The 26,610-nt window shown below is 39.0% G+C and overlaps 1 protein-coding gene across 2 annotated transcripts; it reads left to right on the top strand.

The window, feature by feature from the left end:
- Nucleotides 1-1,124: 1,124 nt before the first annotated feature.
- anxa5a (annexin A5a) lies at nt 1,125-25,760 on the top strand. Of its 2 annotated transcripts, none has more exons than XM_037779292.1 (13): nt 1,125-1,390; nt 1,572-1,607; nt 5,218-5,302; nt 7,792-7,886; nt 9,819-9,932; nt 12,029-12,119; nt 13,519-13,598; nt 14,138-14,188; nt 16,668-16,761; nt 20,052-20,147; nt 20,343-20,401; nt 22,750-22,872; nt 25,318-25,760. In XM_037779292.1, the coding sequence occupies exons 1-13, from the start codon at nt 1,220-1,222 to the stop codon at nt 25,375-25,377; spliced, it is 1,155 nt and encodes a 384-aa protein (XP_037635220.1). In that variant the 5' UTR covers nt 1,125-1,219; the 3' UTR covers nt 25,378-25,760. The 2 variants fall into 2 exon arrangements, with proteins under 2 accessions (XP_037635220.1, XP_037635221.1); XM_037779293.1 differs by lacking the exon at nt 25,318-25,760 and adding an exon at nt 23,013-23,851.
- Nucleotides 25,761-26,610: the final 850 nt, after the last annotated feature.

Raw genomic sequence — 26,610 nt, 5'->3', positions numbered from 1 at the left:
TGAGCTTTTTAATTGCTGTTATGTGGTAGTAGTAAGATGTTTGGATAGGGTTAAAGTAATTACTCCAACACTTAAGATCTCCATCTTGTAGCCTATTTTTTGAGAGATCTGTGATATTAAATATTCAAATGATACTGACATTTAATACCAAATTCAGCATGATCAGGCCTGACGCTTGTGGACTAAAAAACTGCACATAATTATGTAGAAAAGAAAAAAAAAACTCTTTAATCTGATAAATGTGTTATTTGCTGCTTGTTCATTAGTGATTAAAGGAAATTTGTTCCACGTCAGTCCGGGAGGCTGAGAGATGAAACGGCGAGCATCCGTAACTGGATAACCTGAGTGATGGTGTTCACACTCTCAAGTGCTCACTTTAATTAAGGTTTCGCAGTGACGAGGAAAGAGATGATGATATGTGAGCTGGTGCTCGGCGCTTCGCTCTGCTGATCCCTTCGCTCCTATCAGGCATCAAGCATCTCTTGCCTGTCTCCTGTTCGTCGTAAACATACGTTTAACCGAGCTTGAAAACATCTTGTCCTCTGAAATGTAGAGCATGAAACATAAAGTGAATGATGTAGAGGGCAATTAAAAAGGCTCGGTCCAAAATGATTTATTATTTTAACCCTCTGAGATCCACAATAGACCCATTTTTGTCTTTTTTTTTAGGGAGGTACAGGGGGTCTTTAGGGGGAGATAGCAGGTCAACAGTATATGTCACTTCAAAGTGGTGTACATCATCTGAAAGCTGGGAACCTGAAGATTAATTTGAGATGCTGCTCAGCACTGTGTGTCAAGTTGTTCTAGTCAGAAATCAGAAATAAGCATGAATCAATTAATTAAAATAAATTGTGAAAGTCTTGTAAGGGTTTAGAACATCATGACGTAGTATATGATATGAAGTATATGATGACCATTCCCGTGCTCTATTATGTCTCATAAGCTGTTATATGTGAAACATCTCAAATGTGTCCCAATTTATTTCCTGTAGCACTTCATATCCCTTGACTGCACAAGGAACCTAAAGATATACATCGGTTCCATCAGCTGACAAGAAGTAATCATATAGGCTCAAGCTGTTGCCTAGCAATGCAGTTCTATTGAAAAGGTCTATATACCAACATCCCTCTGGATCTTGTGGACACTTAACTTCTGTAGAAAACGTTTAGCCTTTGCCACTTTCTTGAAGGTCACACAAAGCAACCGAGTGCACGAGGTCATGATCTCCCGTCGACTGACAGCGAGTGAAAGACGACACCGTGTGCGGATGAGGAAGTGTTGTCAGCTTTCCCCCGTGACGCTGCTGCAGCTGCTCACAGGAGTAGAAAATAAAGAGCTTCTACCTGAGCCGCACATCACCTGTGAGGAGAGAGAAGAAACACACCTGTTGGTAAGAACATGTACACTTACTTATTCCTCTGGATTGACGCTTTGTTTTTAGACTACAAACTAAAACGGGCAACTAAAGCTGTCAGACAAATGTAGTGGAATAGAAGTACAGTACTTGAGTAAATGTACTTAGTTATATAAACTGCCTATTTTAATCAGGAATCTGTTCCACTTTCTTTCAGTTTACGACGGTTGTCTCCAATCAGCTAAAAAGGATGGTAAGTGTTTCCTTTCTTTGTTTTATTTTCTGTTGAATGAAATATCCTCAAAGAACCTAAAGTAAAGGATATCAGAATAACCAAGAACAACTTTGTTTTGCACAAAGAATTAAAACTAGCGTCGTTTACGGCACCAGAAGTAATTTCTATGTTTGTGTAATGAAGTGTGTCTCGACTCCTGAAAGGTCAGTGCCCTTTCAAGCCACACTGAGACCTGCATGAGCTGCATGATCAGTCTCAAACAATACACATCACAAATAACTGTCAGCATCAGCCTCTGATTTGCATGCAACCCTAGACGCCTTTTTATTTCCATAAATGTAATTTCATTTAAATCCTCATTTTTTCCATTTCTCCTGCACTGTGAAGGCGTGATGTGTGCAGATACTTCAAACTTCTACATGATCCCTAATCCACTGAAATGACTCTCTGCGACAATGCACTCATTAGTAAAACATTAATACTGCACGAGTCGCAGTATGCTCACATTGGCACAAAAGAGAAGGAGCAGCATCATTTGATATCCTTGATTTGATTTTATCCTCTCGTGCTGGTTGAGAGATTCAGACTGTCTGATGAGCACAAGTTGAATAGGAAGTAAAGTGATAAAGAACTCAGTGTAAGCTGATGACGGTGGTCTAATTTGTATCATATTGTATTACCAAGTGCGTGGAAACTGCAGGCACGTGTGTCTATTGTGTCCCCAACGGGTTACAATTTCAACAAGGACAGTAGGGAGACAATGCTACCTGATGATGCCACTTGAAAAGTTAATAAAACAGCCATTTTTCCTTGAGCTTAGCATTGAACCATCACTAAAAGCACGTGTCCGTCCTGTTTAATAGGCCCACTAAAAACTACTGTGACTATGAAAGTCGAGAAAACAGGATTTATTGATTCACAGTTTGGAAAGAAAAGATTTAAGATACATTACAAATCATCTACTTAAAGAGTTTTGACTATTTCGCTGAGGTTGAAGGGAATGTCATGTAATTTTGCAGGTAGTCACATTTTCACTTGATGATGGCGCTAGATGAACGGTCACAGCATCATCAAAATCAATACGATCAATCCTCTGTGGACGTTGAATATCCAACCCGATCTTACGGGAAGGCGTATAAATAGCATGACTTTACAAGGACATACCGCGCGTCACAGGGACGCCACACAACAAAATTACGGTAATGTCCGCATTTAGGTTTAGGCAACAAAACCATTTAGGTGTAGGAAAAACTTACAAAACAAAACACCGGTCTCAAACACTGGTCTCCTGGTTAAAAGTCCTCTGTTTGTTGGACCCATGCGCCTTCCCAGCCGCCCGTCATAAGCAGTCTTTCTCACTAATCTACGTCACTAGCTCTGAGCTTAGCATATTCATGTGGTTTTGTTTACATTGCAGTCAGTAGGCTACAGACTACATGGCGTACAAATGACACGCCAAAAGCAAGAATGGTGTTCTTATTGCACGCTAAAATGTCATCGTCATGTCATTCATATGCCTTTTGGTGCGACCGGGCTGGAATATCTTCATCAAATTTCACGGCAATCCATCCAATAGTTGTTGAGACATCTCTCCCTGAACCAAATACTTTATGGTGACGGTAGATGAAAAGCTAACTCATCTAGATGTGGAGATATTTCTCTGGCTAAGTGAATCCTTTGACCTGCTGGTGGCGCTAAATTAAAAGTCAGGAGAACAACAAATTCATTGTCATTGATTCATCCTCCGGGGATGTTAAAATGTGTGTACCACATTTCATGACTATCTATAATAGCTGTGAAGATTATTCGGCTTGGGCCAAAGTGGTGCTTTACATTACCACAATGTTAGCGTGGCTAAAAGACAGTTTGACAGTTTGACAGCTAACGCTGACGTCTTTGTAAAAGATGATTGCTAAATGCTGTAATCAAAGAACATTTAATGAATAATAAGTATTGACTCACTCCAGTAATGAATGTGAGTTTAAAAATAACTCGTGAATAATTTTATTGTTAAAAAAGGTGTATTGTGTTTTTATTGTGCTTTAGCCTTGTTTCATGACGCAGGCTGGGTCAAAGCTGTCACAGTGACGTATTAGAGAGACATGTCAAGGTAGACGTCGTCACGTTGCAGGAAGAGGTTGCTCTTTTGAAAACAGATTAACAACACAAGAGATAATAAGACAGAAACCTTTACTGAGACGATTGTAGATAATATTCTTTCACTTCTCCCCCCTGCTCAGAGTTTGGAACAAAGCTGCAGCCGAGGCAGATGTTTATTGCTTTTTCTTCAAATGACATTTTCCCTGGAGAACAATCTGTACATTTTTTAAATTACCTGCGTGACATAAAGCAGCAGCCAGACTTGATTTAGGTTATACTTACAGTTACTGACCCAGAGTTTGGATGGACGACGTTTAAACCCAGGTGGGTTTTGATGGCCTGCAGCAATATTTTTATGGTGCAGCTACCAACAGTCATTCACAGCGAGTATTTTCTTAAATTTTTTATGCCCATGGTTTCATTCTTATTAGGATAGGGAAGCACTTGAAACACAGACCATCAGAGAGAACTAAAACCTTCTGTTGAAAATAATGTTCATTTTATTTTAGCATCTCTTAAAGGCCCAGCAACCCACTTCACCAAAAATATGACAGGTGATTCTCTTTTTATTTCCTTTAAAGGTACAGTGTGTACCGTTATAGAATATAATATTAATATGTATGTTTTCTTTAGTGTATAATCACCTGAAAATAAGAATTGTAGTGTTTTCGTTACCTTACAATGAGCCGTTTATATCTACATACGGAGTGGGTCGTCTTCATGGAGTTTGCCATGATTCTACAGTAGCCCAGAACGGACAAACCAAACACTGGCTCAAGATAGTTTTGGCATCAGCCACCATAGTTCTCCTACACGGGAGAAGTTTCAGTTGTTTGCAATCTGCAACGTCACCGCTAGATACCGCAAAATCCTACACACTGGCCCTTTAACATTTAGACATAATCTAACCATTGGGCAACCTCTTGGTCTGAAAAGTGAAGCCAATGCTGAGTACCTTAAACTTGCATTCTTTCTAATAGCCAGCAGGGGGCGACTCATCTGGTTGCAAAAAGAAGTCAGATTGTATAGAAGTCTATGAGAAAATGAGCCTACTTCTCACTTGATTTATTACCTCAGTAAACATTGTAAACATGAGTTTATGGTCTCAATCGCTAGTTTCAAGTCTTCTTCAATACAGCATGATGTTCATTTAGTAAATTATGGTCCCATTTAGAGTCAAATAGACCATAAAGCAGGGTATGCTTTAGGGCATGGCTACCTTGTGATTGACAGGTCGCTACCACGCCATTGTCTGGTCTGAGAGTTGTCCGTGTTTTCGTCTTACAACTTTAACCCTTTCACAGTTGTATTTTCAGTTCATGAAAGGTACATCCACTTTTTATATACAGTCTATGAATCTAACTGAGCAACTAAAGTATGTTTTAAAAAATATTTCATTACATTTGCAGGTTTATTGACTACGTTGCACATCGAGACATACAGTGTTTCTAACAGCAAAGAAACATGAGAAAACAGTTATTTTAAGTGTATTTGTCATTTACAGTATTTGCGTTGCTCTCTTCCACAGGCGCACAGAGGCAGCGTGAAACCTTTCGTCCACTTCAACGCCAAACACGATGCTGAAATCCTCCATAGAGCCATGAAAGGAATCGGTCAGTTTTCTTAACCTTGATCTATTCAATTCAATTCAATTCAATTCAATTAAATTCAATTAAATTCAGTTCACTCTCTACTATGTCATATTTCATATAAGAAAGACAAGCATGTTTAAATTCTGTAAACAGCGGAAAGCTCTTTTTTTCAAGTTGGAGTTGTGTAATATAATGAGCACCCTCAACAATATAGTCACTTCATTACACAGTTAAGCAACAAGGCTTATTTGCACATCCCACAAAAATGACAGGTGTGTCTTGTTTATGTGTTTATGTGCCAATAGTATACAGTATATAAAAACAGTTATTGGCTTAAAAAAGTATTAAAATATTTTGACTGTGCAACTTAATGCTTGCTCTGCTCCTCTTTAAAACCAATTTAGCAATAATAATGACACAGCTGTCAGGGAAGCTGTTCTAAACAATTAGTGCCACAACTGGTGCATGGAAAATAATTTACTTTCCCCAGTGTGTTTGGTCCAATTAGAAGAGAAACTGAGTATCACCAAGTTTTAAACTTAAACTTTCCGAAGTCACGTCACAGCACTGAGTCATTTCCACAAAGTGCTCTGCAAAAACACCACAGTAATGAGCACTTACTGTACCGCCAAACATAGAGGGACACAGAAAATAATGTAATATGATGGCAGAAGCAGAGGGCGGACTGGTAGACAATCGGAAATGGTTCTAATAGTTTGAGATCTTTCTGGTGATAAAGTGATAATAGATACAACTAAACATTTATAGATCTTTCAGTAGGCAATTAAATCAATGGATAATTAATACACATGTCAGCGCTAAGCTCTCTTTTTGCTGCATATGTCCTGCTTATCTACAATGTTTTTTTATATGTATAAATATCACCACTGTTTCTACTGCTTTTAACAACTGTATGTCCTTTTCCAACATTTAAACTGCATGTCCTGTGTTGTGTTTTTGTTCTGATGTATTTTAGGAAGACTTTTGGCCAGGGACAACAGATGAAAAATAGCCTTTTGGCTAATTCTGGCATGTTTTCTACCATACGTATTTATTAATTTACACTGTCCCTTCTCAAATAAACTAAACTAAAGGCAACATGTACAGGTGATACTAAACAAAGGAAAATTACATATTCTAAGTGAAATGAAAATATGTTTATTTCAAGAGAAGGTGTTTTTTCCTATAAAAAATAGAAAATATATCAATATTTTATATAAAATACTTTATTTAATACATATTTGTGTCAAACTTTATTAAATATTGGCAAGATTACAGTATATTGTGACACTGAAATTGAGTTAGGAAGGTGAAAATTGACTTTAATATCCCAGGCCAAGCAAAGGGCTATTTTTACTGTTAATAACTATGAAAAAGTTATGTGTGAGGGTTCACTGATGAGATTCATAGTACGACGGCGTATTAGGGCCATTATAGGTAAAAAATATATAGATATATTAATACGGAGCCGGCGCGGGATGATAATATACCGAGAAAAAAACTCAGACTTACAAGATTTACAAAACAATAACTTTGATATTTTCTGAGATTGAAGTGGCACATTTTTGATAAAAACTCCAAAATTTGTGAGATTACGAAGTTATACATTTACGAGAAAAAAACTCGGAAAATAGTTGAGGGCAAAGCTGTGGTAACATCGGCCACGTCTGATTTTTGTTGCACGTAAAGTATATAAAAACATAATTTCAGAAATCTGTTAACCTGGTGGGCATTTGTGTCGCATAATTTATGTCTTTGTTTGAAGGCTAGATTACTTTTTAACAGATTGACCCCATTTTTCTCTCTCACGTGATGCTATTTTAACTGCAGAGATACAAAATGGGAAACTGCAATGAAAACGTCGCTCTGCAGTCATTAGTGTAAATCAGTGGGTCCGACGGCAATCATAAAATTGAAGGTGTACTAAAGGCGTACATGGTGTGACCATTAAAATAGATGCTCTGCCTGCTAAATATAACCTCACTGAAAATCAATACCCTTTTTCTTTTTTATCATCTGCTCTTGCTTCCTGTCAGCTTAGTACTTTCACATTAAGAGTAATGAGGAAATATCCACTTAATGTGGAACTAAAAAAAGTAAAAGTGAGGAGAACAATGATGAACCTAGTAGACCTCTGTTTATATTCAGATATTACAGATCAGCAGGGCTTTGTGCCATAATTACCTTGAACTAATTTAACATTTTGATCCCGCAGAGGAAATAACACGAGCTGCTCTTCAGCCTGTTTGTTTATCGTATTCTCTGAGGTGCTGGTGACTTTCAGGATCTATTGATTGATCTTTGTCTTTGCTGATTCTTCATTTAGCAGTATATTGCAAGCTGTCAATTATTCTCAATCAGGTTTTGCTAAGGAGAGCCTCATGGGTACAAACAGGATAATGCTTTATTAGCTTTGTTTATAAGAAATAATTTGAAATATAAAGCTGATTGTAGTCTTTATCGGATGTGTGCTGGCATGTGTTGTAACGCTGGTTTGATTTCTGGTGCAGGTACGGATGAAGATGCGATCCTCATGCTCCTGTCAGGACGCAACAACGATCAACGCCAGCAAATTAAGACAGCGTACAAAAAGGCCTACGGAAAGGTGAGCTGAGCCGCTGGGAACGAAACAGAGAGCTGATGACGAGAGGCAGTCACACTGATGGATGGTTCCAGGTCATGTCAGTGTGTCACTGTGTCCTCCTCACTCGCCAACGTCACCTGGATGACTCTCGAAGGCACAGATATATCTGCTTGAGTGCTCAGTGCTCAAGCTTGTCTCTGTCTACCACCCCTTAGTTATTTTCTTTTTCTTAAAGGTTCTCTATACGATATTCAGAGCATTAATGTAGCAGCAAACAGCTATTTACTGTGTACAGATATAGAGGAGTAATGTCTACCTGAGCAGAGAATGAAGTCACTCTCCCTCTGTGTGTTGTTGTAAAAGCTTTGTTGAGATAGCCAGGCCGGCCGCTCGTGCTTTTAGTTCATGTTCGTACATTTGAGCATGCCGCATTGGCTAGCTCAAGGCTGCCGCTCTACACCGCTCACACAGATTAAATATTTAAATCAAATTGATGAGTCGTCAAAATCGTACGAGTGTTAGTTGATTAAGAATTTCTTTGGTCGAGGACAGCTCTAGCTTCTCTACTTAAGAAGGACTTTTGCTTGTAGTGTGGTATTTTCCTGTTGTACTACTGAAGTGAAGGACCTTTTTCCACCGCTGGCTGCCTCGGCTACACTGAGGTTTTCACTCAGCCATCATGTTTTTCTGCCATTAAGAATCAAAGAGCAAAAAGTTGACATGTTGTATTAACATTCAGCAGTCATACAGGGAAGAAGTCTTAGCAGAAGAGGCAGGAAGGCCAATTTCCTACAGTCTCTGTGGACCAGAGCGCAGCGCTGTTACACAAGACCTGGTGTGGGTATTTTACGCTCTCCTGCTCTCACTGGGAAGTTATTTTATGACCACCTGTGGATTGAAAGCAGCAAGTTAATTTGCTTTCTGTGGAGGTTATTGAAAAGCAAATCAAAGTGCTGCTGTCTGAAGTATAAATAGATGAGGCAGCTAGAGAGAAAAAAAAAAAGGTACATCAGAAAATCACAAAGTAGCTGATGGAGTTAAATGAGCCTATTTGCTTTAATTTCATCTATTACATACGGCCTTGAACTACTCATTTGCAATCACGGCATCTGAAATGAGAACTGGTGCCAAAAAGTAAAGAGGAAAAACTGATATATTAACAGTCATATCTCTTGCAGAGTGCCGGCTCTTATTCCTCTGCTACCAGTTTCCTTTTACTGTAGCGTACAATGTGTCATTTCTGCTCTGCAATGCACCTTTTGACAAACCTTTTATGGGAATTTGACATGAAAATGAGGCAGGTTGTTATGTGAAAAGAGAGATTGATTATGTAATCTAAAAATAAGGAGGTTTTCTGTTAGAGGTCTCACATATTGAGCTGTTAAAGAGATGAGTGTTTGACTATATATTGAACTGGCCAAGCACAGTCTTATAGGATCCCTTGGGTGTATTGTGCATACAGATACACACTCTTTTCATCGACTTTAATCAGGTCGTGCTCCCAGCAACGTTCAAATATGTGATGCATTGCATACAGAAATCAATAAAGCTGTCTGTGAGTAATATGTGCTGTTTGATTAGCTGGTAGTTCGAGGAAATATAGCCAAGTAAACATATTGTTCTTTTCTGCGGGTGCATTTCTTATATTTATCCTCAGTCTTCTGAAAACGTCATTTATGCCTTCGTCTCTTTGACACAAGGAACCTGAATGCTCTTTATATTTTCATGCATATTTGTAATAATTGCAGGATAATCTACAATTCTGAGAACCCTTAAGTGTCCACTTTTCCTGTCACTATGCTATTATGTTATGTTTAATGCATTTAAAGACTATTTAATAGAGTTATAAGCGCCACATAGTTAATTTGTTCTGCAGCATTTAATTATTCAATACAAACACAATTATTATTGTTTTACATCCTCCCGTCATTAATCATCTCCTTCCTTCATCAGGACCTGGTCAGCGCGCTGAAATCGGAGCTCGGTGGGCTGTTTGAGAGTCTGATTGTGGCCTTGATGACCCCGCCTTCCTCATACGATGCTTCCCAGCTGCACAAAGCGCTCAAGGTAACTGATGAAAGTTTCCTCAGATGCTCCACTTAATCAAGATTGTAGGTCTCCGTATGCAAATGAGCCGAAACCCTCAGGCGATGCAGTTCATTCAGTGGTATTAGTGCACAGATGTTCTAACACTCAGCTGAGCAATAGACCTTTTTAATGGCACTCGTCATAGCAGGAAAACAGTGATGTAGGCTCCTTTCTATTTAAGCCTCGCCAGTAAACCAGCATGCTCAATACCAGAGGCTTCGGCATTGGCCCACAGAAATGGAACTCAGCCATTATGGATGATATCAGTTCCGCATGCGATCGACACGTTGAAATGTCTGTGTCATGTTGATTTGCCATTTAAAATGTCTGTAATGTTTTATAGTCATCTGTGGTAAAACTACAGTGGGTTACATAGCATTTATTGAACAACCTTAAACATCTACAGCAGTTAAATGCAACATACACATTAATGACATAATATAGAAGTAAAACACTGACAGGGAGATTTTTCCTCAGAATGAATACTTTTAGTTTTGATGGTTTTAGTACATTTTGCTGATGATTAGGGATGTCATGAGAACCCATACTTCGGTACCAAGTCGATGCCACTGTAACAAAAACCAGTATGCAAATGTTAATAAAGGAGTGGATGTTGAAAACAAATACGCCACCTAAAATGAAAATGGCTAATGAATTGATATTCTGAATTAACCAGTAAGCAATGCAGTAACAGAATATTGTTTCATATTTGGTCAGCGCTACATAGATTGACAGTTTGATCAGAGTTTCACGAGCCATGGTGTGTGTTTGCTCCGGCTGGTGGATAGCTTTAAACATCGCAAACTTTAGCTAAACAATAAACTAAAATATGTTTGTGAAAATGCTTGAGACAAGAAATAACTCAGCAACAGAATCTTGATTCATATTTGATCAGTATAACGTAGGTTGACTGATGTGAGTTTCACGAGCCTGCTGCCTTATGATGGACGGACCTCATTTACATAAAGTTGAGGTTGAGTCATGATTATGCAAATTCAGATGCGGCGAATGGTCAGTCAACTCGCCGAGCCATATGCATCATGCAACGCGCGGCCGGATCTCGTGCTCTCCATAGATTATAAATAGGACTTAAGTGTTGGGTTGTTGCAGCCAAAATCAGGTTGACATTTACATGAGAAACAACCTGCTGGAACCATTTTCTAATGTGAGCCAAACATTCAATACAGCACTTGTGCTCCATAAAGGAAAATCATCTTCCATATGGTGTAATTGTCTCTATGGCTGGTTTCCATTAGAGCTGCTCTTGAGATACAATCCTGTCTTATTATCTGTGCGACTGTTTTTTCTTTTATCTGGTTCTCAGTGCAGCTTCGTAACAGAACAGTGTTGTCTCTTCATATCTATCTACTGCACTTCTATATGTGGCTCAAATGCATAAGATGTCACACTAAAGTAGATGTGTTACATCTGAGCACACATATTTATTGGCGCTGTAGATTAGATCTATTAGCCAATTTATTTTATAGTTATATAAAGTATTAATGTTTCAGATCTTATTTCTTTGAGACATCACATACTAACCACCTGCTGCTTTTTATGTCACACTGAAGGCTCATAAAGTTTGAAGGAAATGAAATAGGTATAGCAAACTCTTGGATTCTCTTATAAGTCACAGATGGATTTTTGTTCTCATTATTCTTTAATCACATTAACATTTGTATTACTGTGCCAGCGCGAATGAAATGTTCAATCAAAGTGAAGGCAAAGCATTTAGGACTTGGCCTCGACACCCACTGCTCCATTTGTTTGCCATGTCAGACATTTTTTTCGTGGAAGGTCAGCAGAGCGAGAATAATTCGCTTTAAAGTATGTCTAAACCTCAAAGCTAATTCTTTCTTCAACTGAGCTTATTCATTCTCTAATTGCATACCTCTTCAGTGTGTTGTGCTGACAAATTATTCAGGTTTTCTTCAACCATTTAAATAGCTTTTGTCTGTTTTAATCAATAATATTGCTCTTTGTCGACCATAAGACGGGTTAAAATAACAAAAGATTGCCATGAGAACACGTCGCCACATAAATCCATGTCGTCTCATATTGTGTTTGGATCCCAGGGCGCCGGGACTGATGACGACGTGCTGATTGAGATCCTGGCCTCCAGGACCGGCGAGCAGATTAAAGATATCGTCAAAGTGTACAAGAAAGGTGAGTTACTCAGCTGTGAAAGAGAGACAACAGCAGATAAAAATGCTGTTAGGCTCTTTGTGTTTTATTGTGAAAGTTTGAAGTGTGAAAAATGACCAATATTGTGAAGGTTTTAAAGAGCAACTTAACACCAGCTGAAAATCTTGTTTTTACTGGCCTGAGTGGCCTCTAATGGTTTAACTTCTCACCTCGCTGCTGTGATGTAGGCCTCTAGGGTGAGGTCAGTACATCGTGACATCACTATTGAGTGTGGCTACAGGTTCAAAAATACACAATGTACAGAGATGCAGCACCTGCTTTTCAGCCGATAAAGTTACTCTTTAAGGGGCCGTTCACGTTGCGTCTAAAAATGCGTGGTAAATGCCAACCGTGCCGCTTTCATCCTTTTATCTAAGGTGCTTGGGAGGTTGCACTTCTGTCATGCCTGCCGTTACTAAGCAACCAAAACCCGCGTCCTGCAATGACGATGATGATAATGTTGTGGTAATTTAGCAGTAAAAGCCTCGCTGACTCAACTAAACAAAGTTCAATCAAAAATAAATGGATTTCCAGCACCGTAAATCCCTCACAGTAGCTTTACTGCACGATTTGTCTGTCAGCCTGGCTGACCTTTCAACCAGATGTTGTGACGTCCTCGGGCGGAAAGGGTGAAGCAAGTGAAATAGTCCGTGGGACAGATGGTAAAGCTCTGCGTAGTCCTGCACTAAAAATATTAACTTCTCATCCATATATTTACCGTAGACTGATATTTACAGAAGAAAGAGAAGATATTTGCCGACTGTGATTGGCTGTTCCTCGTCACATGACGTGGTGTGCGCTGCAGCATTCCAAAAATTAAACTATTTTTGTCTCGGGGTTTATCCGTCGTGCCCTGAAAAATAGGTGCTTGGGAACGCTTGGGCATCGCAACGGCGTCGCTCTCAGTTTTGAGTGTGCCTTCCGCTATAGAACCTAGTATCTATATTATTTTCTCCTGAGAGTAGAAGATGTAGAGGACTTCTTTTTTCCCAGTGCACAAAGCCTATTTACAGTATATGGTTTCCCACTGTAACATGGAGGAATCACTGGTGTGATGAACATACTGTCCCTGTCTCAACACCTAACGCCTGTCTCACTCAAAGGTGCCACTGCAAGAATGCCAGAAACCAGCTTCAAATTGCAACAAACCACAATGGAAACTAGTGTGTGACAATAAGGGCCAAAGGCAAAGAGGACAGTTTATTTGATCTGGACAAAAGAGAAGGCCACGCTGTCCGTTAGACGACTAATCAAATCCCTTCTGTCCGAGATCCTCCGGCAGAACGGAGGACGGCCCACGAGGGTCGATTGCAACCATTAGTGACTGTTGTGAACGGGAAGTGTAAGCAATCTTCTGCCCCTCTTCTCCTCTTTCCTCCAGAGTTCAACGGAAAGCTGGAGAAAGATATCTGCGGTGACACCTCAGGGCACTATCAGAAGCTACTGGTGATCCTACTGCAGGTACAGAGAGGGAGGCGGCTAGAAAGGCTTATGTTTCCTTCCCTGATAGTGATAGTCTCTGGTGATGCCATTACACAGTCATGAGGGGGTTAAGGTGTAGGTTGGGGGAGGGGAGACGGGGATGACAGCACAATAACACAGTTGGTTTCTCAAATGTGTTTTGGTTTACAGACAGAAATGTAATCTTCTCGGTTCTGGGACATTTAGCAGATAATGTCATCTACAGGGATTACTTGGGTTGAGAGAGACTCTGAGCTCACTGTCTTTCCAACCACACTGACCTGAGTTTTTCTCTCCGTTTGTCCACCTGTTTGTCTGTCTCTCTACCTGTCTGTCTCTCTGTTTGGTTGGATATTTGTCCACCTGTTTGTCTGTCTCTCTACCTGTCTGTCTCTCTGTTTGGTTGGATATTTGTCCACCTGTTTGTCTGTCTCTCTACCTCTCTGTCTCTCTGTTTGGTTGGATATTTGTCCACCTGTTTGTCTGTCTCTCTACCTGTCTGTCTCTCTGTTTGGTTGGTCATTTGTCCGGCTGTGAAGGGGAGCAGGGAGGAGGGAGTGGACGAGGAGAAGATCGAGAAAGATGCTAAGGTAAGAAGCAAAAACACATGCTATTTGCATAAATACTAAATATGTTACTTGGTGACATCACCATGTTACAGATGAAAAGGCGGGACTTCGAGCAAGATGTTTCAGGCAGTTAAGGAGCAGTGTTTCTGTGGGGGAGAGTAACTCCCTTTGGGGTGGACTTCGGGCTTTGTAACTTTACAGATCTTTTACATGCACAACAAACTATATAACATACTAAAGGAAAAAGCACAAAAGCATAATAGGTCCTCTTTAAGTGAAAGATCTGAGTACCTCTTCCACCACTGCTGGAGTCTTTGCTGGTTGCCTGGCAACTGCTCCCAGCCGAGAAATAGTCCAACACACTACCCCCGGTGGTCTGGTGGCTCGATTAAAAAGATGCAACCTAGAGACCTTTTGAAACCGCTGTGGTTTCATTGTTTACAACTAATGTCTTGAAATGTGGTACGTGATTATGAAATGCAACAAACAGCAGCTTTAAAAACTGAAAGTGCATAAAAAATCCTGTGCATCTCCGTATGACCTCAGTGCCAGAGAGCAACTTAATTTCAATATCTTCTTTCAAATGTCAACATGTTAAGGATGTAATCATATTTGTGAAGCTGCTCCCTAAAGTGCAGCTAAAGACCAAGAAAGCTCAGACGAATAGTCAATAGGATGATTTAATTAAAGCGCATCAACCTTTGGGAATGGAACATATTGTTTCCTATAGACCATTATGGACCGTTATTATTGATATTGAGTTGTGAATTGGGATCCAATAATGGTAAACATTAAGTTATCCTACATGTATCTGAATGTACAACAAATTATTAAGACATTAGTCCTGCCTGACTCATAACAACACTTCTACGTGCTTCCCCTTGGTCACCTGATATGCCACCATGGCCTCCATTTCCACTGCTATGCCTACATCTCCACCAAATCCATTACTGCTGCCTTTCACTCCACCCTCACAAACTGCCTCACAGATATAAAATCCTGGATGCAAGCTCACTTCCTCAAACTCAACAGCAACAAATCTGAAATCCTCATCATCGGCCCCAAATCCCTCAACAAATCCTGCCATGATTTCCCACTCTGTATCGACGGCCCCACTGTTCCTGCCTCCAACCCCAAGATGATCATTATTATATCAATTATTCACTCCGTGTTGCCTTGAAAAACTTTGTTTTTCTCGCGTGCCTCCACGTTGAATGAAAAATCCAAAAACGGAGAAAGTGTTCGTTAGTGTATAATCACCTGATAATAAGAATCGTTGTGTTTTCGTTACCTTAGAATGAGCCGTTTATATCTACAAAGGGAGCGGTCCTCTTCACAGAATCCGCCATGTTTCACCGCCATGTTTCAACAGTAGCCCAAAACGGACAAACCAAACTTTTCCTGCTTGGGCTGGAGTCGATAACGTTGCTCGCTCCCATCGCCGCCGCTTTCTCTCTCTCTTGTTTCACCACTCACTTCCCACATACCCACACACTTTAAGCACTGGCTCTGCTCAAACTGGCTCTAGAGAGGGCCATTCGCATTTTTTGCGTCTCGGCCACCGTAGCTCTACAACACGCTTGGCACACGGGAGAAGTTTCAGTTGGTTGCGATCTCCTCACCTCACCGCTAAATACCGCCCGATCCTACACACTGGACCTTTAGCAACAACAAAACTATATCAAAACATCCGTATACAAACTCTCACACAACTCGTGCACCAATAATGCAAGTCTCACTTATCCAGTTGTATGCTCACTACTTCCCAAACACATCTTCACTAAACTTACTATTTAAAACACTTCTGCATAAACAGTTTCACGCTTGTGCAGGTGCGCTACTCGTCCGTGCAAGTCCCAAGTGAGAAAACAATTAACAAGTAAACACATCAAGGATTAATTTTTTTTTTTTTTCTTCGTTCACTGTTGAGGCATGAGAGAAAAACGAAATTTTTTTTAATGTTCGTCCCTATATGGAGCCAATTTTACATACTTTGTATACTACTGGGTAGATTATTAGTATAGTTCTGCATCATATCTTATAAGCATGTTTTTTATGGTAAAAGCAGCTAGTAACTGTAAGTGTCAAATAGCCTAAATGTAGTGGATTTCTCTCTGAAATGTAGTGGAGTAGAAGTATAAAGTAGCATAGAATGGAAATACTCAAAATTGTACTTAAGTAGAGTACTTGAATACATGTACTTACATTCCACCACTGGTCATGAACTAAGCAGAACACATACATTATGTATAATTGATTGTATGAATGAATCGTTATGTCTTGCACAAATTAAAACTTAGAAAACTTCCACAGAGCTGCAGGTGAAAGGACATGAAATACAGAATTTCTGTCAAGACAAATTGAGAAAAACAAAACCTTTCCGGATTGTTTTGGCACAGTACAAGGTCCTGCGTCAGTGCTGTCATTCCTGCTCTGCCTGTGTGTTCAAATAAGTCTCGTCAACACAAGGTTAACTGTGTGTGTGTGTCTGCCGTTACAGGAACTGTACGCTGCTGGTGAGGGCAAGTTTGGCACCGATGAGGAAAAATTCATCACAATTCTTGGCAACAGAAGCGCAGAGCATCTGAGAAAAGGTGAGTTTGTTTTGTGCCAGCATATTTGAATGTTGTTTTGTGCAGATCTTTTTGTTTTGTTTGATTTGCTAGGCACCTGCTGAAGAGATCAAAAGTTGCAAACAACATATCATTCCTCTCCACTCATGTCATACTTCGTTATTTCCTATTAAAGGGGACATATCATGAAAAACTTTTTCAGTGCTTGTGCTCGTACATTTTAGGACAACCCAGTCAGTTTTCCGTGGGCTGCCTAGATCAGAAGCCATTCACATTCAACAAGCCATTCAGATTTGGCTCCCCTTCCTATGTCACATGGCTTTTTCTGGAGGGGGTCTGAAAGAGACAGGCGCTAAAACGGAGCGTTTCAGACAGAGGGTGAATACATACAGGGTAGTGTACATTCAAATGGAAAGCTATCAGACACCCTCCAAATAAAAACAGGAGTACGACAAGGCTGTCTTCTGTCTCCCCTGCTCTTTCTTGTTGCCATCAATTGGACTATGAAAAAGTCAGTGGATGGCCAAAGGACGGGGTTACAGTGGACTCCCTTCACACAATTGGAAGACCTCGATTTTGCAGATGACTTGGCACTGATCTCAGGAACACACACACAAATGCAACAGAAGACAAACAAATTACATGAACACAGCAAACAGCTAGGCCTCATGATCAACGTTGGAAAGACCAAGGTCATGAGGATCAACACTAAATCCCACCAAGGAATAAATATCAAGGAGCAACCCCTAGAAAATGTGGCAGAGTTTGTCTACCTGGGAAGCAACATCAGCACAGACGGAGGAGCAGATAAGGATGTGGAGCTACGCATCAGCAAAGCAAGACATGCCTTCAGAACACTCCGACCTGTGTGGCTCTCTTCCCAGCTCTCCAAAAACACAAAAATCCGAATTTTCAACTCAAATGTAAAATCTGTCCTTCTCTATGGCTGTGAAACCTGGAAAACCACAAACACAATCACCAACAAACTGCAAGTGTTCATCAACAACTGCCTCCGATACATACTGAGGATATGGTGGCCCAGAAAAATTACAAATACAGACCTGTGGAAACAAACAAACCAGGAGCGAATCAACAAAGAAATCAAAAGGAGAAAGTGGAGATGGATCGGGCATACACTCAGAAAACAAGAAACAAACATAACAAGACAATCTCTGGATTACAACCCACAAGGAAAGAGGAAGCCAGGGAGACCAAAAAACAACTGGAGACGGTCTATGCTTGACGAGTTAAACAAGATCGGGACCTCCTGGCAAGAAGCAAAGACCACTGCACAGAAGAGAGTGAGGTGGAGATCCATGGTGGACGCCCTATGCTCCCAAGGGGGCCAAGAGGACTAAGAAGAAAGAAGTGTACATTCAGACAGTATGAGAAAAATAATGTTTTTTTGAACATTAAAGCATGTAAACATGTTCTAGTAGAAACTCAAAATGCAAGTATGAACCTGAAAATGAGCATGATATGTTCCCTTTAAAGGGTAAGTTTAATAAATGTTAAACTTCAACAACATCCTGGAGTTTCAATAAATTTCTTTCACACAAAAAGAAAGCTTGAGGCCAAAACATGTCCAAAGTGAACAGCACAAGACTTAGATACACAAGGTGAGAGCATAACAAAAAAGTAAAGTGCAGCTGAGTTTGTAGATTTTATTAAGGTAAGATGTGATAAACAACAACAGCCACAGGCTCGGCAACAGTCCAAAATGTCTCGCTGCAACAGAGAGAGGTCAGAGAGGAACATTGCGAGACTTGTTCAAGCTGTTTATTCAGTCAGATACCCGACTGACTCACTGAAAAATTTAAGTGGATGGACTCGAACAGAAAGAAGCAGGTCAGTCGACGGGTTAGATGAAGTGAAAGGGAACGTGATCACCGACAAGAGTCAGCAATAAGAGGAACTTCCTCCAAAATTACCTGTCACACCGGCACTTCTGTGGTTATGTTTTTGCAACAAGAAATATAATTATAAACTTTATTCATGTCGTTTTTTTCAAAAGAAAAGTCACAAAGTGCTTTACATGGGAAAAACTAAATACAATAAATTCAGCACTATAATTGAATAGAGTCAGAGTAATTTAAGCGGAGACAGGCAAAAACGTTGTTTTTCATACATTTTGGGGTTTTTTGGCTATTTTGCTTTCATATCATGTCTTCTTTCAGACTAGTGGAAAGAAAACATGTAAAATACACATTTAGATGTTTATTTACTACTTGTGTGTGTAGATTTCTCTCTGCCTCATTTGTATATTTAAACATAATATTTCAGAAAACTTGTAATACAAAAAAATAATTGTCTTAATGTAAGTAATCAACTGGGGAAGTTTCATGGTAATATCTATCAGTTAAAATGTTTTATTCACCTGTAGTGTCTTCAAAATGTTGAGGTATTTCTCTCAGACAGAAATCTTCACTTCAGTAGCGCTTACACACATCAAACTTTCTAATTTCATTTCTGTCTATATTCTGAAAGTTTTTACTTCGGGGTTCGTTCATATATCATTCATAGACAACATTTTATTCCAAAAAATATGGCGAAAATTGTTTATGTTTTTATTTTATGACTGTTGAATTTGTAAAAAAAAAAAAAAAGCCTAATAAGTATGTATGATTGTTAAAAATTAAAACCAAAAAAATCATAATACAGAAGTTTGTATTAAAAGTTCCAAAAAATAACATGAAAAGTCACCTCTGATGCAATAATCGCAGGAAGTAATTCATAAAATTGCGTGTTTTACACAAACTTCCTGCAGTTATTGTGTTCACTATTTGGGTACAGTTTATCAGTTGTTCTGTACTGTTATTGTTATGCATTGAATATGATATGAAATATCAATAAAATATGTCACTTAGTCAGGGTTCGTCAGTTTACTCTTTATGATAGAAAAGAAAAAAGGTTTAGAACAACTGGTTTAAACAACCATTGCTGTCTTTTTTTCTGGTGATATCTGTCTCTTTTGCATTCGCTGCAACAATTCGCCTTTCAGCTACTTGGCCATGAAGTATTCACCATGTCAAGGTGCTTCAGTCTGATGTCCTGTCCTCGAATCTAAGCTCAATAGAGTTTGTTTGATATAAAGTGGAACGGCATGTTTTAGGTATGAATAGGCCACTGAAATAAGACCCATAATGTTTAGTACAATAAATCAATCAATACAAAATACAATGCAATAAAACACAGTCAAAATGTTAGTTTTCTGTTCACATCATGAGTTGCCCTGAAGTCAAGCTTTTTAATACTGAATAGGGTTTTGTTCTAGATTAAAGTGTTGCTGTGGTTGTTTTTGTTCTCTGCAGTGTTTGATGCCTACAATACCCTCTCTGGCTCTGATATCGAGGACAGCATCGAAGGAGAGACCACTGGGAATCTGGAGAACCTACTGTTAGCTGTTGGTAAGACCTGTGATTTATCAGGATGACACTGTAATGATCACAAATAGGCGACGAAGAATGGGGCTTTTTTTCCCCTGACATGCATGTTAGAAAGAAATAACACTTGGCAATAGAAATCAATGCCAGTATGTCAGAATAATATGACAAAAATTAGATTTTGCACAGAACGTTAACAATGGCTTATTGTCTCCACAGTGAAATGTGCCAGGAGTGTCCCAGCGTTTTTTGCTGAAGTCCTGTATAAATCTATGAGGGTAAGTATTAGCGTCCCACAGTATCACTCTGGAGTTTTTCACATCTCAACAGACGTTTTTCTCTAATGCTTAAAGGTACAGTGTATAGGATTTGGCAACAACTAGTGGTGTGGTTGCAGATTGCAACCAACTGAGTACCCCTCAGCTCACTCCTCCCTTTCCAAGACTGCGGTAACGAGTTTAAACCGGGCTAACGCTGTGCTCCGCTCAGAGGCCATCCTTAATAATAACACAACTTAAGGAGCAACGGAAGTCAGACGGCGGTTGGCGGTACCACGGTTTTGCACTCAGCGGCTCACGTTACTGCAGTTTCACAAACATGTCGGAGAACTACGGTGGCCTTCAGGTAACCTAAAAACATGAAGGGCTCTCTCTAGAGCCAGTGTTAGGGTTGTCCATTCTGGGATACTGTAGAAACATGGTGGACTCAATGAAGAGGACCCACTCCCTATGTAGATATAAACGGCCCATTCTAAGCTAACAAAAACACAATAACTCTTAGTTTCATGTGATTATGCAGTAAACAGAGATATTAATATTATATTGCATTTCTGCCAATATATTCCCCGAAACGTTAAACACTGGTCCTTTTAACAGTGTTTTTGTTAATCCTAAATGAGACTTCAAGCCCGGGGAAAAACAATACGAAACAAAAAAACAATACTCTTTCAAAAGGATTTCTAACAGAAAAATAACAGATATTATGGGACGTGTTTAATTTAATTGGTGCATGGCTTTCCCCTTGGGTCCTTAGAGGTTAATTAGTGAGCTTCAGAGGTGCTGGGAGGCAGATTTTTGTGAACATTAGTGGTTTCCCCCTGTGCCTGAACTATTACTTTCAAGAAACATACCAGTGCTTTTGCATGAGACACTTTATCACAGCTAATTACAGTCAGTGCTGATGTTTTGTATATTGGTGAATATATTTTTCCTGCAGGATTTTAATGGATTCGATTCATTTCGATACATTAGGAAAATCAATTAGCAGACTCTTAAAGTGTGCTCGATTTACGTAATCCATCACAATGAACATCAAGTCTGCATTCATTTGTGTGGTAATGCAATTTGAAGGAATAGTTCAACATTTTGGGAAACACTTTTCTTTAGTTTCTTGCTGAGAGTTGGATGAGAAGATGATATCACGATCACGTTTGTACGGTAAATATTGTGTTAATATGTTAGCTTAGCTTAGCATAAAGACTGGAAACATGGGGAAACAGCTAGCCTGGTCCAATCTACCTATTAATGGTATCAAGTTTCTCATTTACCGCTTTGCAAGAAAACGAATAAGCGTATTTCCCAGAAGTGCAGACTTGATGTTCACTGTGATTAGTTACTGCACATACCGGTATCTCAAGAAAGTTTAAAGAGTCTAGAAATTAATTTTCATATCATACAGAAATGAAACCAACCATGCCTGGAATGGTCGGGAAAATACATCCACAAATCTAAAGCATGTATTTGAAATTTATTGTCAAAAATGTAAAGTATACATGATTTTGCAGTTAAAGGTGTGTAGGATTTGGCGACAACTAGTGGTGTGGTTGCAGATTGCAACCAACTGAGTACCCCTCAGCTCACTCCTCCCTTTCCAAGACTGCGGTAACATGAGCTGCAGAGTGCAAAACCGTGGTAATAACACTACTTTAGGAGCAACGGAAGTCAGGTGGCGGCTGGCGGTACCATGATTTTGCACTCTGCAGCTCACATTACCGCAGTTTCACAATCGTGTCGGAGAATTACGGTGGCCTTCAGGTAACGTAAAACCACTAAAGGCTCTAGCTAGTGTTTGGTTTGTCCGTTCTGGGCTACTGTAGAAACATGGAGGAGCAACATGGCGGACTCCGTGAAGAGGACCCGCCACCTATGTAGATATGAAGGGCTCATTCTAAGCTAATGAAACACAACGATTCTTAGTTTCAGGTGATTATACACTAATGAAACATAGTAATGAATATTATATTCCATTTCTGCCATTAGATCTCCCTAAATGTTACACACTGTTCCTTAAGCTCAAATTTCCAAAATCACTGCATTGCTCCTTTAATAAGTACTATCTAAAATCAAAGCCAGTTTTGTTTTTGAAGTATTCATTTTCAAATAGCAACATCTCTTAATAATAATACTAATAAAATGATAAGGGAATTAAACTCTTCACCTGTCTTACAATAGCAAATAAAATATTGTCCAAGGTTATGTGTGTGGATCTGAGGAAAAAATAAAACACCTGAAAGAAATAAAAAAGAAGGATGTTTCACAGTTTTGTCCACTAAAACGCAGGTTGAAGATGTAATTTCATAGATTGTTAACTCCGGCCGCTGAAGTTGTTTTGTTGTTGTTGTGTTTAGCGTGCCGGAACTGATGACGGCACCCTGATGAGGATAATGGTGTCGAGGAGTGAGGTGGACATGTTGGACATCAGAGCCTGCTTCAAAAAGAAGTACAAAGCGTCTCTGTACACCACGATCCAGGTACCGCTCACCCAACAAGCACAAAGCTATTATCAACCGTTTTATGACGTGCACTAAATAATAATAATACTAATAATAATCCTTCAGAAGAAAATGAATGTTTTGCTGTGAGAAGTGATGTACTGTAATTCTCCTCACAGTTTCCTCCCTGATGCTCTAAGCATGCTCATCTATCCCTCTGCATGCTTTAAAACACCAGCCGGGTGTACTACGGTGATGCTGCTCGTACACCATTCATGTCAGTGCAGTTATGGAGTGGAAATAAGTGATTTACTTTAAATGCCTTGTTCAGCGTGATGAGACTGAGATGAAACAATGCTTCCCGGCTTTTCACACAAGTCAAAGTGAATTAATCAATTCTCCCGGGGCCAGATGTGCCTGCAGCGACAAATTACTGACATCCTCCTGTAGAAATGGCCAACACTGAACAAATAATTATTAATTTGTTGTTCATTTTTATTTTATTATAGCAATTATTACTGCAACTATTCTCTTTTTTCAAAAGTATTCATATTTAATAGTGGTATTTTTTCACTTTTTTATGACTTTTTCATGTTAATAGACGATTCTCACAGCTAATATTTTGCACCTGTCAGTCACAGGTGTACCTAATAATTAATTATGGCTGCGCTCGATTTATAAGCACTTCCATGGCACTGGCTTGATGGTTTAATTGTCATGGCTTACTGACTCGTTGAAATGAGCCAGAGCCATAAGTAATGTTATTAGTTTCAACTGTTGCTTTTCCTGCTGTGATGACGCCGTGTTCATGTTACCTAGGAGGTACCATAATTACAAGTTTCTGACTTGTAAGTAGCATTCACATAATCCATGAACACACTAAAGTGCCTGAAAAAGCAAATCAATGTCAGCCAAAATCTTTCACGGTAATTGAAACCATATTTATTATAGATTGTCAGTACTGCTACTACTCTTCTATGGAGGACAGAACCTGCCAAAATCAAAAATAAATAAGAAATAAATGCAAAAATAAATAAATTTAAGAATTTATCAAAATAAATACATAAATAAATACATTTAAGAATTTATATAAATAAATACATACATAAATAAATAAAAGGAAAAATTAAACAGAGTAATAAATAAATAAGGGAATTAATACAAATTAAAAATACAAATTAAAACAAAAATATCAATTTATGTTACATTTTATCAATTAATTAATGGCTAGATTTACATTATTTTTGCTACATTTAATGGCGTATTTATTTATTTATTTATTGAGTCATTTATTCATTTATTATTATTATTATTATTATTTTATTGGCAGGTTCCATCCTCCATATTTTCCATCCGACGTGATGTGAACGCAGCATGAGACAAAATGCCTATTGTTTTCATAGTTCCTGCATCCTCACCCCTCAACCAATCACACCCTTCAGGCTAATTAGCACACTTACACAAACTGCCAGCTACTTCCTGTTACAGCGAGCTAAGAGAAAGACACCACTCTTGTTGCTATCCATACACTTCATGTCATATCATTCACACCAAAATTACCAGCTAATGAGTCAAGTCACGTCATTCAGAGTCTGACATATGGAGGATTTCTAACAGCTACTGTATGATATCTCCCACCTAGAGAAAAGAACTACACACTAGTGGCAAAATGGCTGCAAAAAGTTACCATCACTTGCAGTTACGTCTGAACACAATTAGATATTGACGCTAATACAATCGATTTACCTAATTTAGAAGCCAGGGATGTGCTCCAGGGATGACGTATATTTGTAGGCAAACAGCATCGTCCTGGTTCCCTCGACAAAAAGCCTTTCTATTGGGTTTTGGATTATTGCAGAAAATAAGCTCTGTAGCAAACACGTTTATGATACTTACATGTTTTGTTCAGCAAGATAATCTTCACAAATGAACACCACTTTTATGATTTTTTGAATAACGTTAGGCTATAAACGAACTACACCACTGTCGCCACCACCACTGAGATAAAGACAACAAACAAACATGAGGCTTTCCTCCAGGAGACTGCTGTTCGTATCCCGTGCTTAAAGTTTCACTGTCACGTTACAATCAGTTGTTCTTTCGTGTCCCATGTTCACAACGTCAAGTCCCATTTTCGCTTCACAAGCCATGTTGTTTTTTTCCTAAACCTAACTAAGTGACGACAACAATGATAGCAATTTGGGTTCGGCGTCTTGCTCAAGGACACTTTGACATGTGGGGAGGAGGAGCAGACGATCCAACCACCCGAGCTACAACCGCCCACATGCAGCAAGAGTGACATTGTGACATCCGAATGTCATTGGAAAAAAATACCTGAGGATCATTTTGAAATAATAATATAGTGCCTTCCTCTTAAAGCTCAAATTAAGTTCTGATATATGGATCCAGAGTAGATTTAGCGAGTAAAGAGGAACCTTCTGAATCTGATAAGATTTATAGTTCTGTGTCTGTTGTGTTTTGCAGGAGGACACAGACGGAGACTACCAGAAGGCTTTACTCTACCTCTGTGGTGGGAATGATTAATGCTGTTTTATGATGTGTTTATCAGCCTGAATGATGAGCCGTCACGCTGCTGCGAGACAAAGCTACATGATGAGATGAGGTTGTTGATTCTTTCTGACTTTAGCTTGCTATTGATTGAATTAGTGTGAATTACCCACTTGTCTTTTTTGACTTATGATAACATTTTCTGCATGAGCAGCAGTAAGAGTGCATTGACTTAAAAGATATGTAGTTTGTGTTTGACATAGTTAAATATTTGGTTATTTTTAAACACTTAAATTGTGTTTTGCTGTGGCCTTGTTTTCATGTTTTCATGTTGTTTTTAGTGCTCACAGCATGTGTTAAATGCAACTTAGAAAATACAATACTGCTGCTGAATTATTAAACCCTACATGTCCACAGCTCTCCTGCTCTCATTAATTACAAATGAACTGCTGATCCGGACTTGAATTACAATGCTGCTGTCAGTGATCAATAAGTGATGGGACGCTGTTAGACTTTTGTTGACTCATATAAAGACATCCACTGCCTCTATGTCTTTCTGCATGAAGAGGCCTGATGTCAAACTAATTGGGTCCTTCGATCAATAGATAGGAAATTACTTCACTATGCTGGAGTTGAACCACAAGGTGGCAGCAAAGTCTGAAATGAGTGCATTGTTTTCATTCACTTAAGACATTTAAACACCTTTAAAGCAACACACCCCAGGCAAAAATATTGTTATTCACGCACTGGTCAATTTGAAAAATGTGGACTATTTTGCTTCCATAACATGTCTTCTTCCAGACTAGTGGAAAGAAAACATCCAAAATACACATTTAGGTGTTTGTTTTACTACTTTGTCTTTTACTAAATTCACCAAAAGTTAGCATTAGATAAAGCCTCATTTGCATATTTAAATACAAAATTTCAGAAAACTTGTGATTCAAAAAAATTATTGCCTCAATGTAGGTAATCAACTGGGGAAGTTTGATGTTGATATCTATTAGTTAAAAGTGTTTTACTCAATTCATCTGCAGTGTTTGTATGGAATTTTAAAATCCATATCTTTAAAGTCTGTTTTCTCAAAATGATTTTTTTCTCAGACTCTGAGCCAGACATTTCCACTTCAGTAGCACTTACATCCACCAAACTTTCCAGTTTCATTCCTATCTATATTCTGAAGGTTTTTACAGAGGGGATTTTTCATATATCATTCATAGCCTGATTTATGCAACATTTTATTCCTGAAATCGTGGCGAAAATGTATTTTTT

The sequence above is a fragment of the Sebastes umbrosus genome, chromosome 9, assembly GCF_015220745.1.
Source record: "Sebastes umbrosus isolate fSebUmb1 chromosome 9, fSebUmb1.pri, whole genome shotgun sequence".
Classification (NCBI taxonomy): domain Eukaryota; kingdom Metazoa; phylum Chordata; class Actinopteri; order Perciformes; family Sebastidae; genus Sebastes; species Sebastes umbrosus.
The sequence above is the reverse complement of the archived record's forward strand: the minus strand, read 5'-3'. Positions and strand labels throughout refer to the sequence as shown.